At 37.8% G+C, this 19,064-nt stretch overlaps 1 protein-coding gene across 3 annotated transcripts; it reads left to right on the top strand.

The window, feature by feature from the left end:
- Window positions 1-9,260: 9,260 nt before the first annotated feature.
- On the top strand, window positions 9,261-17,126 carry LOC103714824 (sucrose synthase 2). 3 transcript variants are annotated; one of them, XM_008802245.4, is made up of 16 exons: window positions 9,261-9,385; window positions 11,964-12,104; window positions 12,497-12,626; window positions 12,718-12,869; window positions 13,001-13,193; window positions 13,851-13,969; window positions 14,101-14,317; window positions 14,398-14,493; window positions 14,651-14,824; window positions 14,953-15,069; window positions 15,162-15,328; window positions 15,439-15,663; window positions 15,744-16,062; window positions 16,178-16,422; window positions 16,532-16,670; window positions 16,768-17,126. In XM_008802245.4, exons 2-16 carry the CDS (start codon window positions 12,007-12,009, stop codon window positions 16,822-16,824), a joined length of 2,448 nt encoding a protein of 815 aa, XP_008800467.1. In that variant the 5' UTR covers window positions 9,261-9,385; window positions 11,964-12,006; the 3' UTR covers window positions 16,825-17,126. The 3 variants fall into 3 exon arrangements, with proteins under 3 accessions (XP_008800467.1, XP_038990267.1, XP_008800466.1); XM_008802244.4 differs by lacking the exon at window positions 9,261-9,385 and adding an exon at window positions 11,355-11,536; XM_039134339.1 differs by lacking the exons at window positions 16,532-16,670; window positions 16,768-17,126 and having other exon boundaries at window positions 16,178-16,426.
- Window positions 17,127-19,064: the final 1,938 nt, after the last annotated feature.

The following is a 19,064-nucleotide window of genomic DNA, read 5'->3' as shown; positions in this document are numbered from 1 at the left end:
AGTAGCTCAATTGATGATAGACTTTTTGAAGTTCTCTTAAAATAACCAACTCCAACTTATGTTACTCCTTTATTCTTTAAGGTATCTAAAAGAATGTAATTAGCAATGATTATGGGCCTGACCTCAGGTCCAAATGATTTATTTTTATTTAGACTTCGGGTGAGGCTTATTTAAAATTTGATGTTTTCTGCACCTAGATTTGGTTTATGATCAACTCTAATTGTAATCCACATGCTCATGCACGAACCAACTTTAACCTTGGGATTTATAGATGGAATTCATTCTCACAATTCGCCAACTCTTTTCGTCTTCACAAGATCTCCTCTAGAAAAAGAAAAAATTATCACTCATGGAGACTCCAACTCTAGCTCTCCTACCATCAACCATCACTTAGATGCTAGTCACACTGGATAATATAAGAGATGGATAGGGGAAGGAGCAAAAAGAGGCAACCACATGATTGTTCGACAATTAAAATCTATTCTCATTTGTCATCTAGTAGCTTGTTTGAAGTCCCTTTCCTATACCTATATATTCAATTTAAAAATTTAAGCAACAAAATACATAATGAAAGAACCTTTTATCATTTGATGCGAATGTATGAGAAAAGAACTAGAGAATCAAGGAAACAATGTGCATGAGAAAAATATTGGCAAACAGAGTAGAAATAGTTGCTTTTTACTTCTCAACAGTTGATTGATGGAGTGAAGAGAATGTATATTACTAAATCAATATTTGCTTTCTTGATAAGGGATGGAATATTCCAGCTACACAAGTTCATCTAAAATATGAAATTGATCATAAGAAAGAGGCAGTGCTCGGTTTGTATCTCATACAACACCTATTTAACAAATGAGAGATAGTAACTATCATTCTTTATCTTTTAATTGAGATCAAGTTCTAAAGACTAGACCACATAGTGCATCTTCGATCTCTCTGGGCACAGACAACAGAAATATCATGCAAACAAGTTTCTCGCCCATATCAGACATGCCATGCCAACTAGCTAACCTGCCAGAATTCACAAAAGATTCATCAGTGTTTCACAAAATTATCATAAGATGGCTCCCAACGAACACAATTTTCATGACACTTATGAAGAACCTGAGAGGTCTGCCTACAATACTCATGGGACATTGGCCAAGATGGCCTCCGCAGGGTGTTTTATAGTCAAAAACAACTCTGTTCCGAACTTTTTCCAAAGGAGCGAAAGAGCCGTAGAAAGCATGCTTAGTCCCCAACGCACATCGTTTAAACCATCCCACCATCATGAGCAGAAGTTATATCCCCGTAGAGTCTGTAGCTTATTTAAAATAGCGTCGGGAATCGGAATCAAAATAGGTTGAAATGGAAATATGAATGTTTCTGAATGCGTTTGATTCGTGATGGGAATTATAATCAGATTTGCATACTAAAAAAAAAGTTGGAATTAGCTTTTGAAGATTGAAATATTTTCATTCTCTCTTTTAATTGAATTGGAATAAAAATTTTTTTCTACCAAACGTTTGAAATGAAAATCACCCAATCTCCGTCCCCCACAAATCAAATATAGCCAGAAAGCTCTCCTGCAATTGAAGTATCCCCATTGATTTAACGACAGACCGAACAAAACCTAACCATTTCCATTCCCGAGTGGATCGAACTGTCCTTTTATTGTACTTTTTTTTAAAAAAATATGGTCTTTTTTTTCCAACTATAAAGTTTTTTTATATACATAAAAAAAAAACAGGGTCTGAATTATATCATTCGTGATTCACGTGTCATAGGAGGATGTTGAATATATAAGTTTTCAATTACATCTCTATATGATAAAAGGAGGGATAGAGAGACTGGCTGGCTGACAAAGTAAAGGACAAGCCTTGTAACCAACCATGAGGATCTCATGTCACCAAGATGACGGAAATGCCCACCATAAAGATGAGATTGATAAACTTTTGAGTCTTGATGAATGCGATGGTAAAACAAAATTTGATCCATAAATTCCATTGCTTCTATAGTGACCATACGATGCACGAGATGGGATATCTAGCTATGTTGTGTAAATTAAAATTAATATATATACAGAGAGTGTGCGTTCTCTCTCTCTCTCTCTCTCTCTCTCTCTCTCTCTCTCTCTATATATATATATATATATATATAAATGTTAGGTTGACAGCGATTATTTACATGGGTTGTCACATCTTGCACGTAATGTTTCAACAAAAGACGAAGACTTTGCTGTAAATAGATCATCCTGGATCTACGAGATCATGACAGGGCAACAAACAGTAATCTCCATGCGAGGACGTTCCATTTTGTATCGTAAACCTACTTATATCAACTAACAAAACGGCCCACAAATTTCGCTCTCCCCTACCTAATACTTCGCCAACTTGCAATAAATTACCGTACGTATTTGGTACATCCAAGTCAGCATGGGCCATCAGAAACCGGATTAGAGGGACGTGGCATCATTTCTCTTCCTTCGTTGTAGGAGACGAAAAGGAAGTTGGGACACGGGTATCAAAATCTGATGGGCTCCTTTCACCTGTATGGGTATCAAAATCTTCAACTCATAATGGATTCGAAACAGGTGGCCCAGGGCTCTCCATGCCACATCATTCTCAATCTCATTGGTGCACAAATCCTATTGGATAAGCATTTGCTGCAACACGCTGGCTCAGTTGTTTGGATGCCACGAAAGTATCAGATCTACTTGCCACACAGCTAGATTTAAATGACTAGCTATTTTTCTATTTCTCTCTTTTGAAAACTCCAACTGAACAAGTGGTATATTTTTCTTTTTTCGTTGACCATATTTTTCTCCCTTTTTTTTCTCGAGAATCAAAAGAGTCTTAAGAAATAATGAGCCTTATTAACTCATAATTATATTGGTTCGTGTGCTCTAGAATGGCACGGGTTTAAATACGATCACAAACAGTCGCTGTATCATCTATTTCATGGATGGATGACTCTAATTTGTTTGTGGAATATAATGAGGCACCATTAGTATAAACAGTGATAGATGAGAACTAAAATATAGTGAGGTACCTTTAGTTCAATACATAATGTGTCACGATGATAAATAAAAAGATGTTTATCTTAGATGATGTAATGGCTGTATATAATACCATACTTTTTGGTACGAAAATTGGCGGTTTGAGAATGGCGCATCCATGTATCGCTCCTTGCTGTATTTAAATTTGTCATCCATGGTCCATGGACACGAATGGATAAGATTGGTTATATATTTTATACATGGGGAAAATGGAGGGGCCACGTCGGTTGGTGGACTTTTGCGACTGCCTTGACGACCGGTAGCCAAATAATAGCGACCCTTTTCCTGGAATTAGAATAACGTGGTGGGACCCTCGGGCCACCTTATTTAGGTGGCGGCCTCATCTCACCTTATTCACGTGTCAAAACTCAGAATGCCAAGCCTTGGCATGGTTTCCTTACGAAATAAAATATAAAATATTGAGAAAAAAAAAAGTATGAGAGAAAAAAAATTATATTTTTACTTATTTTTATAATATATAGAAGCAACTTTTATATAGCACTAACATACTGATGAAGGTTGGTAAAGCTGACTATTTTTAGCATAATCAATCACAAATCAATTAAGGTGAAGTTTGGTAAAGCTGACTAAATTTGGCATAATCAGTTTTTATAGAGGCTAGCTATATTTGGTATAATTAATTACAAATCAATCAATAATTTTGTAATAATTCTAACGTAAAATAAAAGTTGAGAAAATGAGATGCCTCATTAAGTATTATGTTGTGAGGCGCCCTTTTATCCTACCGTGAGGGAGAAAAATAATTGTTTATATAGTTTTTTTATTTGATACAATCAAGACCCACATTAATTTTATATAAGTAGAGCCAACAGTGCTTTAAAAAAATTGATAAAAAAATAAACTCTTAATTTTTTTAAAAAATTTTTTTTAAATGTTGTGCGGCAAAGAAGGCGAGCCAACCGATAACCCTATTTGTTGCTAGATAAGGGCTTTATTAAAGCATAGTGTTTCGAGTTTCAACGGGAGACGTATGGAAAATTAAAGATAGCTTAGCAACATATGAATAAACATGTTGAATATTTTACAAAAAATAATGTTATATAGCACATTGCCTTTTTCAGGTGTTTGTTAGATATATTATTCTAATATTTTAAGTAAATAGGTAATGAAGACATTCCAAGGTTAAATCTAACAATTTATTTTAGATTTTGGTTGTACCCTGTGAATTATAACAATTAAGAGCTTCACTTAAAAAGACTAACAAAAAAATATTATTTAAATTTTTTAGTCCTATATAAATATCCAAAACTTATTATCACCAATGTGGGATTAAATGCACACTTATATAGATCCTCACATATTCCTTTGTTTAAGCTATAGTGTCCTCGACGGACTAAAAATTTAAATCAAATCCAATCAAAGTATCACTATCAAATCCAAATATAATCAAATCCTATCATTAATCATAAATATCATTAGACCCATGTTGTAGTGTTTTTTAATCCACATAAGTTATGGACCAAGTTTGCTCTGATACTATTTGTAACGATCTAAGATTTCGTTCAAAAAAACTAACCAAAAAATATTAATTTTTTTGGTGTTATATAAGTATTGAAGATCTATTCGGTGTTTGATTGATATAGGACTAAGTATATGTCTTTGCAAACACTCAAATGAATTAAAAAAAGCAAAGTTATAATTAATATATATATTTTTATATAAAGAAATGTTATTATCTTCTTATTTTTTAAAAAAATAATTGAAAAGTAGAAGAGGATCTGACTTGCCAATTGAATGACTTTTTTTATATCTAAAAAAAGATTATAATTTGTCCATCACAAAGCACTTCATAGCATCAATCTGTGGACCAACCAAAGATATTAAAGTTGGCCGCTAATTTCCGTATAACGAGTGGAATGGCTGTATTCCTTTTCCTTGTTTAGAGCAAAGAACTTACATGCCATGCCACGCATAAAACAATGAATATTTGAAAAGGACAATAGGTAAACTCTTTTTGCTGAGCCTTTGCTTTAATATGGAGCATCACACATTACTGCAGTTTTTTAATGGCTTAAATTCCAACAGTTGATCCAGTCTAACAAAATAAACACTTGTAGTCTTTTTATAGAAAAAGGAAAGGAAACCTAATTGTATTATAACTATCTAGACTTGAAGCTTAGGAATGCATCTATTAATATCCGAATTCTGAATGCTAAAAAATACAAGTCTTTTAAGAGAACAAAATCATTTCATCATTATCTACTTGATACAAAATAAACAAAATGTAACATGCTATCATGCTTTCATATCCTCCATTATTTTCGCTATCACTAATATTACTTTATCACAAACTCACGGTTAAAAAGTAGATACTGTCGGAAGAAAAATCGGCACAGGATAATCAATCTACATGGCATCTTTTTTCCATTAGTCAGTATAAGATTGTAATAATCTTTCTCATCTAATCTTGTGACACCTTCGTCACTGTTAAATCCCTACACCTAACCACGGTCCCTTTACACCTAACTCCATGCTTACCGGTTGTTAATGCCGCTACCTACTACAACCGCTTAATCTCTCCATTATTACTAATCTTCACATTGTTGGAACATGGGCTGGTAAACTCTCCGACCGGCGAAGGGGGTTGGAGATCTAGCAATGGAGAGAAGAGCATTGCCGACTCGTTTCGCGGACTTAAGGCAGAGCAAGGTATGATTGAGGCTTCTAGCACCACCGGCTTCGGAAGGAAGCCAACGCTTGAGCTCACTTTTTTTTTATGCTAGGCTTTGATACCATGTTTTAAAAAAAGAATAAGAGAAAAAAATTGTATTTCTGTCTGTCATTATAATGTTAAGAGCAGTTTTTATATAGTACTAGAAGACTGACGAAGTTTGGTAAGGCCAACTGATTGTGATATAATTAATCATAAATCAATCAAGATAAAATTTGGTAAAGCCGGCTAAATTTAGCCCAATCCATCTTTGTGAAGGCCGATTATATTTAGCACGATGATTCTAACAGGTGTAATAGTACGATTGCGATTTTAGATTTTTCTGCTGCTTGTTTAATTTTAGTGCCAAGGACGCAACTTTCATTGCCACGTCGAGTTACATCGGATATGGAATATTTTAATACGGTGCGTGCTCCGCGAGTCAGTGCAACACTGCAACAGAGGGCCGGGCGCGTGATCCGCCGGTGGATTCATCGGGTTGGCCCGCCGGAACCCGGAGTCCGCACTCCATTCGCGCCAGCTCAGCACGACGTCACCCGCTGTGAGGATCGGATTCGGGTCGATGGACACCGGATCCGAAACCCACCATGACGTATCGGATCCGGGCGAGGCGATTATCCGCGAGCGCAGATTCCTCGGCACGGGCACTCGGGTTAGGTGTTTTCTGGTGGCTTCGATCATGGATGGGTCTTCGTCGTGGAAAGCTTTTGACGCTGGCCGAAATCAGAGCCGTCCTTTTTGGGGGCTCGTGGGGGCTCGAGGTTGAACCGTTTTGCGCGCCATGGCTAGTCCAAGGGCCAAAACGCCAAATGTCCTTTTTGGAAAAGAAAAAAGTTTTCACAGTAAAGCCAAAACCAATGTAATAAAAAGGAAATCAAAGAAGCCAGGAAAAAGTTAAATACCAAGTTTTGAAGTGGTGTTCCACTATGTTATGAAGTCAAGACTTCGTACTATAACTTGCATTACAGCTGAAACTTAAAAAAGAACATGCATGCATTATGGTATGTGCAGGGTTGGCACACATTGACAAATGTTGATGTAAATTTGGTGACAAAAATAATTGAATATTCTTGGTGGCATACATTATCTAATATGTTTTCACATGGTATTAGTTTGTAGGAAATCAATGTCAATTGATGTTGAATTTAATGAGATCAATTACAATTTTGATGTGCTGTTATTAATATTGTTGTTGTTGTAGATGAAAGATGTGCATTATAATGTCAAATGACATGGTACCAATAAGTGTGTGGTAGAAACCAAATCCAAAAACTCCTAGCTTTCACTTGAAAAATAGAATTCTTTTGTATTATGTTTTGTTTTTTAAATAGCAAATTGATGATATTAAAATGAATAATACTGACATCAAAAATCGATCAGAATATCTTTGTAATATACTGCTTTTTGGATAATGATACCTCAATCCAAACTCCACCGATTGAAAGTTCTCACGGTCGTATCAGGTGAGCTCAAAATGTGCCGTGTCAAATACTATAAACTAAACATAAAAAACGGCGCAAATAGCGCACTGCCTATGCACAGCTTGGAATGTGTTAAAAGAAAACAAAAAAAGGAAAGAAAGGCTGTTTTCTTGGCTTTTAATATGGTTCAAAGGAAGGATAGCGTATTTTGGGACTTAAATGGCCATTTAATCTCAAATTCTTTACTGGAGAAAAAAAAACAAACTATGATCTTCCTTGATATATCTTACGTGCATTTGGCAATGCTTTACTAACACAATTTCTCAGGTGTTTGTTGTGAGTACCCTTTTGAACCATTTCAGATGCTACTATGAAATACTCACTTATCCTTAATACAATTACAATTTAATGTTTATGTTTTTGAGAAGAAAATAGAAAATATCCAAAAATAATTGCCTAGATCGTAGATCGAGGTGAAGTTCGAATAAAATCAAGGTCTTATATCCAGGCCCAAGATGCATTATAAACTGAGCCAGTGAGTACCCTTCGTTATATTTTGTCTACCCTTTTAATCACTAAAATATAATTATATGTCCGTAAACTATATTTTATAATTCATGTGTGTTTGGTAATTCTTCATTAACCAACTTTTCAATTGTTCTTTGTGAGCACCTCTTTTTAACCATTAGATGGTGTTGCGGGGACGGACGCTTTGGCCAGAGCCTCATGCAACAGTTAGCCCACGGCGCGCCCTCCTTCTAGCGCCATCTGTTGCGGGGACGAACGCTTTGGCCGGAGCCTTACGCAACAGTTAACCCACATTAAGCTAGCAGAGAAAGAGGACTGCGTTCCTCTCGAGGTATTGTCCGCTTTGGGCGCTCCGGCCCGTGCGTCTAGCGCAGACGGGGGGAGACTGGTGTCCTCACGGTTTTGTTCCATAAAAGGGCCCTTGAGAGGAAAGGATTTCCATCCTCCATTTAAAGCACAGAACTTTTCCGCTACTAGCCGATGTGGGACTAAATACAAGGCCCTCTCCCCCTCCACAACATAGCCCCCCAGCGGGAAGGTCCTGTGCCGGTTTAACCCGGTTTTACCAGCCCCCCAAGCAACCTGAGGGGTAGTCAATGGAAAGAGGAGGCGCGCCTTTCTTCTAGCGCCATCTGTTGCGGGGACGGACGCTTTAGCCGCAGACGGGGGGAGACTGGTGCCCTCACGGTTTTGTTCCATGAAAGGGCCCTCGAGAGGAAAGGATTTCCATCCCCATTTAAGGCACAGAACCTTTCCGCTACCAGCCGATGTGGGACTAAATTCAAGGCCCTCTCCCTCTCCACAGCGGATGGTACTATGGCATACTCACTTATCCTTAATACAATTTCAATTTGATATTTATATTTTTCAAGAACAAATACTAAAAATAATTCACATAGATTATAAAAATTAGGTGAAGTTGGAATTTAAATCAAAGTCTTATATCTAACACCAAGATGCTTTATAAACTTAGCCAGTTAGCACTTCAAGTTATATTTTGTATACCTCCTAATTACTAAAATATAATTATATATTTGTAAACAAGTTTTATAATAGAATGGTCGCTACAACAAAAATATACGCTTTTTTTGAATGTTTTGGCTGGATTTCTTTAAGTACTTCTTGCCGAAAATATACGTTTTTTTTTTTCTTATCCTCAGCGAATAAAAAAATTTCTAAGAGAAGTAATTAAAAAAAGTGTATATTTTCGGCAATAGGTAATTAAAGAAACCCAGCCAAAACATCCGCACTGGAAGCTTTTAAATTTTTTAAAACGGAAAAAACGCTATAAAACGAAATTTGTTATAAATACACCCCATCATTATAAAAGATAGCCACCCTCTCTCGATCTCGTCGATTCAGTGGATTGGGAGGAATGGAGAAAGAGGGGGTGTAATTTTGTAAAATAGGGAATGTCGTTATTGAATGCTGACAGCGAGGATGGAAAACCGACAGCGCTGGCCCCGGCCGAGCGCGGTAGGAGAAAACGAGGGGAGAACAGTGCGACACCTACCCAAGCTAATGGTGGGATCAACCTTCGGGTATAAAATGGGGCTCAGGGGGGATCGCTCCCTTCATCCCTCGCCCCAAGCATCGTTCACTCCGTTCTCTTGTTCCATTCTCTGTTGCGTTGTTTCGTTTGTTTTTCGTTTCACTCTTCCTCCTTCTTCTGCTTTCTCTCTGGGGGGGCGCCATTGGGGGATCGAGGTAAGGGTGTCTCTGTCTGCTTGAAGTGTTGGTCTTTTGGGCTTCGGGTGTCGAGTAGTTTTATGCGATTACGGGGGAGTTGCTGTCCGATTTCCACGAAAAAACGCTGTGCTTTTTTTCTTTCTGTTCCAAGCTGGTGAAAAATTTCGACTTTCTCTGCTGCTGATTTTGTTTGCATGGAAAAGATCGGTTACTTTCGAGTTTTTTTGGTTCGGTTGCCGAAAAACGGTTTGTTTTAATCTCTGGTCTGGTGAAAGTTCGAGTTTCTCTCGTGCTGATCTTGTTTGCATGTGAAAGAGACGTTCTTTTGGAGTAGTTTGGTTGGGTTGCGGCGGAACATCTCCGTTTTTTCCTTCTCGTCTTGTGTCTTTGGTGCCGATCTTTGTTTGCATGGAGAAGAGCGGTTCCTTTTCGAGTATTTAGCTTGGCTCGATTTCGGCGAAGAAACTCGGTGGTTTTCCAATATCTGGTGAAATATTCGACTCTCTTTCTCGCTGAATGCTTGATCTTGTTTGCATGAAATAGAGAGCTGTTCTTTTCTGGTAGTTTTGGTTCGATTGCGGCAAAAGCTCTGTTTCTTTCTCTAATCTGGTGAAATATTTTGAGTGTCTCCCGTAGCGACCTTGTCCGCATGGAAAAGAAGCATCTTTTCTTTTTGTTCTTTTTCTTTTTTCTTCTGATCTGGGGAAACAGTTCGACTTTCTTCCGTACTGCATACTTATCCTGTTTGTATGGGATGGAACTCTTCTTGTTGGAGTAGTTTGGTTCGATCACGGCCAAACACACTGTTTTTTCTCCAAAATCTGGTAAAAAATTCCGAGTTTATCGAGAATGGATCACGTTTGCGTGGAACAAAGAGCTGTCCTTTTGTTTTTTGAGAACTTATTTGGTTTTTGTTTCGGTCGGGTTGTGTGGTAGATCGCAAGCAGGGATTTTTTTTTTTTAGTGGGAAAACTTCTATCCTTTTGCTAGAAGAACAGAGTAGTTTTCCTTCAAGCATGGCATAAACTTGAAAAAATATGCGCTAAAATATCGGAGTTCCGTGGTCGATTGCAGGACATGCTTTTCTTTCAACAAATCGAGTAGCTTTGGTTGACCGTTGCAGAGTTGCTGAAAAATTTTAACTGTCGTCCCATTTCAAAGCAGAGATCTTCTAAGAGCATTAACGTTTTGCTACAAAATATATTCTTTTCCACAAACTTCTTTTGGCTTTTATCAGATTTAAGTTCTCTAGTAGAAGGTAAGCAGAGATCTTCTGAGGAACTTGTAAAGTTTCTGCAAAATATTATAATTTGGTGGGAGATCTGAGTTCTTGTTGATTATTTATCCTTCTCTTCAAACTTCCTCCGTGTCTTCTTTTATTTGAGTTCTTCTCTTGTAAGCAGGGATCTTTTCCTTTATTTCCCCAAAACTGTAACTTTTCGGTATGGGAAACTGAACTATTTTGTCAAAGTTAAAATCATATTCTTGCTCTCAATTTACGTTGTGAGCAGCTACAATTTCTTCTTCTTCTTCTTCACCTCTTTTCATCGTGAACTGCTGTATGTTTTCATAAAAAAGTTTAAGTTTCTGCAATTTATTATTAAAAAAAATCTAAGTTTCTACAACTTTAAATTTCTTGTATCGTGGAGGCAGAGGCTTTTTCCTTTTATTTTCCTAAATATTTATCCTTTTTCCTTTTCCAAATATCCCATAAGTTCTTTAAATAAAAAAAGCCTTTTTAAAAGTTCAGCTAAGCCCGCTCCTCACGTCGCCGTCTTGGTCTCCAGTGGATAAGTATGCGAGTTTCCTCTGTTTTGTATTCTCTCTTATCAATTACAGTTCAAAAAAGTCATATTTTTGTCGCCTTGAAAGCCTTTTCCATGGAGACCCGGAGAAAGCAAAGAACTTTTTATACCTTTTAATTTTGAAGCTTTAGTTTCTCTCAAGTTTCGAATGCGGTACAGCTTGTTTGCGTCGGAAAAACAGATCTCTCTTCAAAAAACGCTGTTTGGCATTGGCCACCGTCCCTTCCTTGCCCTATCTGACCTTAATTCCTGTTGTTTTCTAGAACCAACCTCTTGTTAGTATTCATTTGTACTGACGACATTGTCGGCATTAGTGAGAGAAGAAGAGGAGATCCATCTTAACTAGAATTTAATTTCCCTGCTCGTATGGTTTTTAACTTTACCATCCATCTCTCTTCTAGATTTATTCTTCTTCTGAGATCTGTACTCTTCTCTGCTTGTGGACTTGGCATTAACCTTGGTTTTTCTCATTTTTTAACGTAATTTTTCCTTTCGATTTATTAAAGTTAAGCATTTGTCTTCCATCCTTTTTTTCTCCCTTCTTGGAATCCCTTTCTATTGTCTGTTTTAATTCTCATTCAAATTTGCATTATCTCTTTTATTTTTAAGTCATGATGGTCAATTTTTCAAGTTTGGTATGTCTTTGGTGCTTTATTGTCAAAAATTTTAGGTGGGCGGGGTGGGAGATCCAAGACTTGTGGGTTTCTAGATGGTCTTCTTCATTGTCTTTGTTTTGTTTCCAATTGTTTCTTATTGGTTTTGGTTGCTAATTTTCTTATTTCTGATGTTAGTCTGAGGCTTCTTTGAGGCTCGAAGGGGAAAACAAGAGGAGCCATGGCGAGCCCTACATTAAGTCGCATTCACAGTGTGAGGGAGCGCCTTGGGGACACCTTATCCGCCCATCCGAATGAATTGGTGGCCCTCTTCTCAAGGTTGTCTCTATCTCCCTTTGTGTTGTATAGAAAATGTTTTTGCTTCAGTTATTTCTTGTGAGGTTGGATTACATTTAACCTTGATGGATATTAAGTTTATGCATGCATGCTCAAGCTGTTGTAGAGACCTAGATTTCCAGGCTTTTAATATTTGAATCCCAAGAGCAGTGAACTTGTCACCCAGTTGCTTATCTTCATTTCCAAAAGTTACGTCATGGCTTCCTGGTTTCACAACCAAATCATTTACAGCATGGACTACCCTCCAAAATTTTCTGAAATCTTTTTGATTGCATGGTTCATCCTGGATCACTCAAAACACGATGCTTTTCTTGTGATATTTGTCAGGTTATGAGGATCTCTGATGGGTTATCTGATTGCTCTTTTCTTTGCAGGTTTGTTAACCAGGGAAAAGGAATGTTGTTACCTCATCAGTTGTTAGCTGAGTATGAAGCTGTAATACCCGAAGCGGATAGAGAAAAGCTGAAGGATGGGGTTTTTGAGGATGTTCTGAAAGCTGCACAGGTGCAGTGCAGTTGGATCCTACTACGCCACATTATTGTTAACTTCTGAGATTTGGTTCTTCGTTATATCGTGCATTGCTTTTGTGATGCAGGAAGCAATTGTTTTGCCTCCATGGGTTGCTCTTGCTATTCGGCCAAGGCCTGGTGTCTGGCAGTATGTGAGGGTGAATGTCAGCGAGCTAGCCGTGGAAGAGTTGACTGTGCCCCAGTACTTGCAATTCAAAGAAGAACTTGTGGATGGAAGGTAGGTGATATGAATCTAATGGATCATTTTCCATAATTTCTCCATGCTAAAACAGATGCTTTTGATTGAAGCATCTAATGGACATGCAGTCAAGTAACTTATTTTCTCTTCTTATCCTTTCCCTCCTTCAGTAGCCAAAATAACTTTGCGCTGGAATTGGATCTTGAGCCCTTTAATGCTTCTTTCCCTCGTCCCTCACTTTCAAAGTCCATTGGCAATGGAGTGCAGTTCCTAAATCGTCACCTTTCCTCAAAGTTGTTCCATGACAAAGAAAGCATGTACCCCCTGCTTAATTTCCTCCGAGCACATAACTACAAGGGGACGGTAAATTTTCTACAACTGTGTGATGCATTTATCTGTTATCTTTCATTTTTCCGAAGTTGAAATTAATGAATCTTTCCTTTTGTAAGTTCTTTTGCCCTTTTTAGTATTTGGAAATTGAACACCATACAAAGACCTGCTATCTGATGTGAGCAATAACCTGAACCAGGGGATAGGATATTTAGAATTTGATCCAATGCAAAAGTATTTAGGCTGATCAATGGAATATTTTACAACAAACTTCTTGTTTTACTTTTAGATTTCAGTTGAAAGGGAAGAAATTTCCATCTAAACTGGATTACTGTTATTTTTCCCAATTAAATAAATTTAACAGAAGTAGATAATATGTGTTACCAATCACTGATAGGTCTTGATGTTACTTTGCTAGCGGTTGGTTAAATATCAACAAAACTTTCTTACCAATGATTGCGAAAAATAAAAATACCAAACACACCAATTTCCTGTTCAGCACTTTCAGTTTCATTGCAGGATCATATTATATAAATTATCTGAGTTGTTGAAATCTTAATTTGTTTCTGACTAATTATTAGTTCTATACCATTATTATTTTATATTTTATAAATCATCAAATTTGTCAACAATTTTATTTGTTTCTAACTAATTTTAAGTTCTATTTTAATTTATTGTTATGTCATGCAGTCTATGATGCTTAATGATAGAATTCACAGCCTCAGTGCTCTCCGAGCTGCACTAAGGAAGGCAGACGAATATCTGTTGAGTATCCCATCAGACACCCCATATTCAGAATTCAACCACAGGTAAATATTGTGCTATTATTTCCTGAGGTTTTTGATTAAACTGAAGTATGTTAGCCACATATTCTTATACGGCGCAAAGTTTGTCAAGTTGTCACAGCTGCTTACATTATTTCGCATCTGCATGATGCTAGATTTCAAGAGCTTGGTTTAGACAAGGGCTGGGGTGACACAGCTCAGCGTTGTCATGAAACTATCCATCTTCTCCTAGATCTTCTGGAGGCACCTGATCCATGTACCTTGGAAAGCTTCCTTGGGACAGTTCCTATGGTGTTTAATGTTGTCATCCTTTCTCCCCATGGCTACTTTGCCCAAGCTAATGTCTTGGGGTATCCTGACACGGGTGGCCAGGTATAACTCAAAAATGAAATTGATTTAGAAACATATCAGAACTCACTTCTTTAACATACTATAAATCCTAATTTGCACAGGTTGTTTACATTTTGGATCAAGTTCGTGCTTTGGAGAATGAGATGCTGGAAAGAATAAAGAAGCAAGGTCTTGATATCACGCCTCGCATTCTCATCGTAAGTTCAATTTGACATCTGATGGCTTTCTTACATTGTTCAATGATTATTTCTAGTATAAAGTTATGAAGAATGTCATGGCGTCAATGTGGTAACCATATGAATGCGTCCACACTCATAATGGTCTTCTCCTGAGGCTACCTTGTGATCTTTGCAGGTGACCAGATTGCTCCCAGATGCAGTAGGCACCACTTGTGGCCAGCGTTTTGAGAAGGTCCTTGGAACAGAGCACACCCACATCCTCCGTGTTCCATTTAGAACAGAGAGTGGGACGATCCGAAAATGGATATCACGTTTCGAAGTATGGCCTTACCTGGAGACCTATGCCGAGGTAAATCTTTCATCCAATCTTTCTAAGCTTCCTCTCTGCACTTGCTTCCTTTTCAGTACATTTCGATATATTCATTGCTGCTTTTAAGTTATTGAAGTAAATTTGTAATGTTCACCTTTGTGCTGTAGGATGTTGCACACGAACTAACGGGAGAATTGCAAGCCAAGCCAGACCTGATAATTGGAAACTACAGTGATGGAAACCTAGTAGCTTCTTTATTGGCACATAAACTTGGAGTTACTCAGGTTTTGATGCTAGACATTGTTCACCCTGGGCTCTACTTAATAGTTGTCACTTATTCATCTGAATTTAATAATCTTCATTCTTCCACATGTAGTGCACCATTGCCCATGCCCTGGAGAAAACAAAATATCCAAATTCAGATATATATTGGAAGAAGTTTGAGAACCAGTATCACTTCTCTTGCCAGTTCACAGCTGATTTAATTGCAATGAACCATGCGGACTTCATCATCACCAGTACCTTCCAAGAGATTGCTGGAAGGTTATTATTCATGCCGATAGTGTCTCAGTGCACTGAATTTTTGTTCATATTAAGATGCATAAATTACTACCATTATCTGACTGGCTTCCTCTTATGTTCTGTTATTTCAGCAAGGACACTGTGGGACAGTATGAATCTCACACTGCCTTCACTCTGCCTGGGCTCTACCGTGTCGTGCATGGAATTGATGTCTTTGATCCAAAATTCAACATTGTGTCTCCCGGAGCCGACATGTCCATCTACTTCCCATACACAGAGGAGCACAAAAGACTCACCTCCCTCCATCCAGAGATTGAGGAGCTGCTTTACAGTCCTGTTGAGAATTCTGACCACAAGTGAGAACCTATCTGTATCACCTGCTTCTCTTTTGCTATGTTATTGTTCAATTCAGTTACCGACTCTGAGGTTCTTGCAGGTTTGTTTTGAAGGACAGAAGCAAACCTGTTATCTTCTCAATGGCAAGGCTGGACCGAGTGAAGAACATAACTGGTCTTGTTGAGTTGTATGGCAGGAATCCCCGTTTGAGGGAACTGGTCAACCTCGTGGTGGTGGCTGGAGACCATGGAAAAGAATCCAAAGATCTTGAAGAACAAGCAGAGATGAAGAAGATGTACAGTCTCATTGAACAGTACAAATTGGATGGTCACATCCGATGGATCTCTGCTCAGATGAACCGGGTTCGCAATGGTGAGCTTTATCGGTATATTTGTGATACCAAAGGAGCTTTCGTGCAGGTATTTTAATCTTCTTAAAAGCAAATATTATGATACTTCTGTTAACTTTTGATAGAATATTACCAGGTAGACGACAATTTTACTCACTTTTTCCCCTTTGTTTTCCTTTGCTTAGCCTGCCTTCTATGAAGCTTTTGGGCTTACTGTTGTTGAATCCATGACATGTGGACTGCCCACATTTGCGACTTGTCATGGAGGACCTGCGGAGATTATAGTGCATGGGGTTTCTGGCTTCCACATTGATCCTTACCAGGGAGACAAGGCTTCTGAACTGCTTGTCAATTTCTTTGAGAAGTGCAAGGAAGACCCAACCTACTGGACCAAAATCTCACTAGGAGGGCTGCAGCGTATCGAAGAGAAGTAGGCATAATGTTTTCTTAGCAACACTCTTTTATGAATTCATGGATCTTGTATGGAAGATTCAAGATTTAATCTCTTTATTGTGTGCTCTTCTTTTGAATCAATGCAGGTACACTTGGAAGCTCTATTCTGAGAGGTTGATGACCTTATCGGGTGTTTATGGCTTCTGGAAGTATGTCTCCAATCTGGATAGGCGTGAGACCCGTCGTTACCTCGAGATGTTCTATGCCCTCAAGTACCGTAACTTGGTAAGTGACATTCATTGATGAGTCTACTTGATGCTTGAGAGACTTGCTGTGTTCTCCTCTGACTAATTATCTGCTTTCTTTCAATCTCTAATTTCAGGCAAAGTCTGTTCCTCTGCATGTTGATGGAGAGGTTGCAGCCAATGGCACCAAGTAGTCTGGATAGGAGGCAAGCAAGAGTTCTGTGTTCCATTTGTTTTGATTTTAGAGATTTGTGAGGGAAGCTTTTGCTTTATGAATTCTTGTTCGTGTCATTGATATTGACAGCTGATTTTGGAGCAAATTCAGAAGTGTCAGTGCTTGCTCTTTAATTTTCATGTTATGTATGAGTCATAGTTGCCATTGGATTCTCCATAAAATTAGTACTGTTTCCTTTCTTAAAAATTGAAAACTTGGAGAAAAATGTGAATCAACTTTGATCCATCATGCCACAGAGTGTTGTGGATGGCGTTATTTCCAGACTATGTGCAATTAAGTCAGCATTTTGTGAATTTTGGTTCATGTCTACTTCTAAGTAATGTGATTGCTGATTAATTGGCTAGAACTGGAAAGGTTTGCGGTATAGGTTGCCATCATACCTTAGAGAGCAATAGAGGTGATGCAAGTGATGGAAAGCCAAAGTTTATTGGTCGATACTGTAATTAATATTACCTAATACTCAGTTTCTAGAGGGATACTACCTTGGGAAAATGAAGAGGTTCTAGTTAAACGTTTTAGAATTTTGTGCGATATTTGTCTTATTTGACCTGTCCATTGATATCAAACCATGAGATATGATTCCCTTTTTTTTTCTTTTTTTTGCCGCCTTTACAATTCTGCAGTCTTATCTGATTCCTTTTCCTTTTCCTCAGAATTCTGTAATGATCACATAAATATCAGATCTCATTGTGTAAAGTTGCGCTGGGTGTGATACTTCTGCACTTGTTTCATAACTGCAAACATCTGCGCTTGTTTATGGCACCAAGTGTATTTTTTTTTTCTCCAGAAATTCTATTTAAGTTTCTGCAAATGATTAGGAAAAAACTGAACTTTCCCTGTATTTGTTTCCTTTGGCATGGTTAAAAGAAACTGCCCTGTTATGGAAGTTTAGCTCGGACACATCTACACTTATCAAGACATAGAGTTTGTTCTTTTTTTCTATTATATAGATTTCTTTTGCGAGTTCTCTGGTACAGTGCAATCAGAGAGTTCTATTTTCACTTTCCTATGAAAGTTCCTTCTTTTATTCCCCCTACTGAAAACCTTGTGATTTCTTGAAAAATATTAGCCTTTCTTTTCTCTGATGTTAGTCTTCCCCCCCTTACCTACATCACCGACTTGTTCTAATTAGACAAGCATACAATTTTTCTGTGATATTTTTCTATTATCCAATGGAATATAGCTTAAAGAAGTTCAGTTTTGTTTTTTCTCCTCCTTTAATCTTTTACCTAATAGCTTCCAAGACTAGGAAGTATTTTAATTTTCAGTCTGGAAGCATTTCAAATGCATCATAACCATTTCGTGTTGGAGAAAGTGCTCTCTGTTCACAAAATTTGGCACCTTCTTACCCCCAACTTCTATTGTTTTATTTAACCAACCTCTCAGTATTAATCTTCCCTCTGAAAAACCTAATCTCATAGAATTAATGAGTAACAACTTGTTGTTGTTACCTTCCGAGATTGATAAATGAAAAAGGATTTTAGTATTATTTGATTCAGCATATCTCATATCTTTAGAGAGAGATTATTACCTTTGGGTAGGGGTATTTAGTTGCCCATAGGGGTGCAAATGAGCTGAGCTGAGTAGCCGGTTGCTTGAACTTGACTAATTTAATAAAAGAGTTGTCTGTGCTTGGCTCGACTCAAACAAGATCTGAGTGAAGCTTCTTATTGAGCTAGCTCGAGCTTCTATATATTTTCTCATTTTTTTGTTAATTCAGGAACGATTCATTTGTGCGACGAGTTCTAAACTTTGTTTCAACTTGTTGATTTAGTAATCTGAGCTGGCCATGAGTGGTTTGGACACATAGCCTTAGCTGCCCAAAAGTGGCTGAAGTTGAAGTGGATCACTTTGAGCAACTTTAAACCCTCCTTCAATGTCATTGAGATGTGTTCATAGTTATGATTCACTGAACCAAGGAGAAGTTCTACTTGGACATCAAATTGTACTTTGGTGGTTACATTGCGCAAACCTTAGTTGCCAAAATCAGAAGTATGAGTACAGATATGTGGAAGCAGCTAATTAGAAAACTTGAAGTTAAGTGCTTAGAAAGTGATTGCGCAAGCTTGAGATTTTAGAAAGTTTAATGGAAGATTCTTGCTGTCGAGGAGCAACCAAATAGCCCGAAGTAGCCACTTCAAGGGAAGGCTTTTGAGTGCCCATTTTCGGGCAACCAAACAACTCTTAATTGAAGTCCCA

The sequence above is a fragment of the Phoenix dactylifera genome, chromosome 15 (genome assembly GCF_009389715.1).
Source record: "Phoenix dactylifera cultivar Barhee BC4 chromosome 15, palm_55x_up_171113_PBpolish2nd_filt_p, whole genome shotgun sequence".
NCBI classification, from domain to species: Eukaryota; Viridiplantae; Streptophyta; class Magnoliopsida; order Arecales; family Arecaceae; genus Phoenix; species Phoenix dactylifera.
Note: the sequence above shows the minus strand (reverse complement) of the source record. Positions and strands in the feature narration are given on the sequence as shown.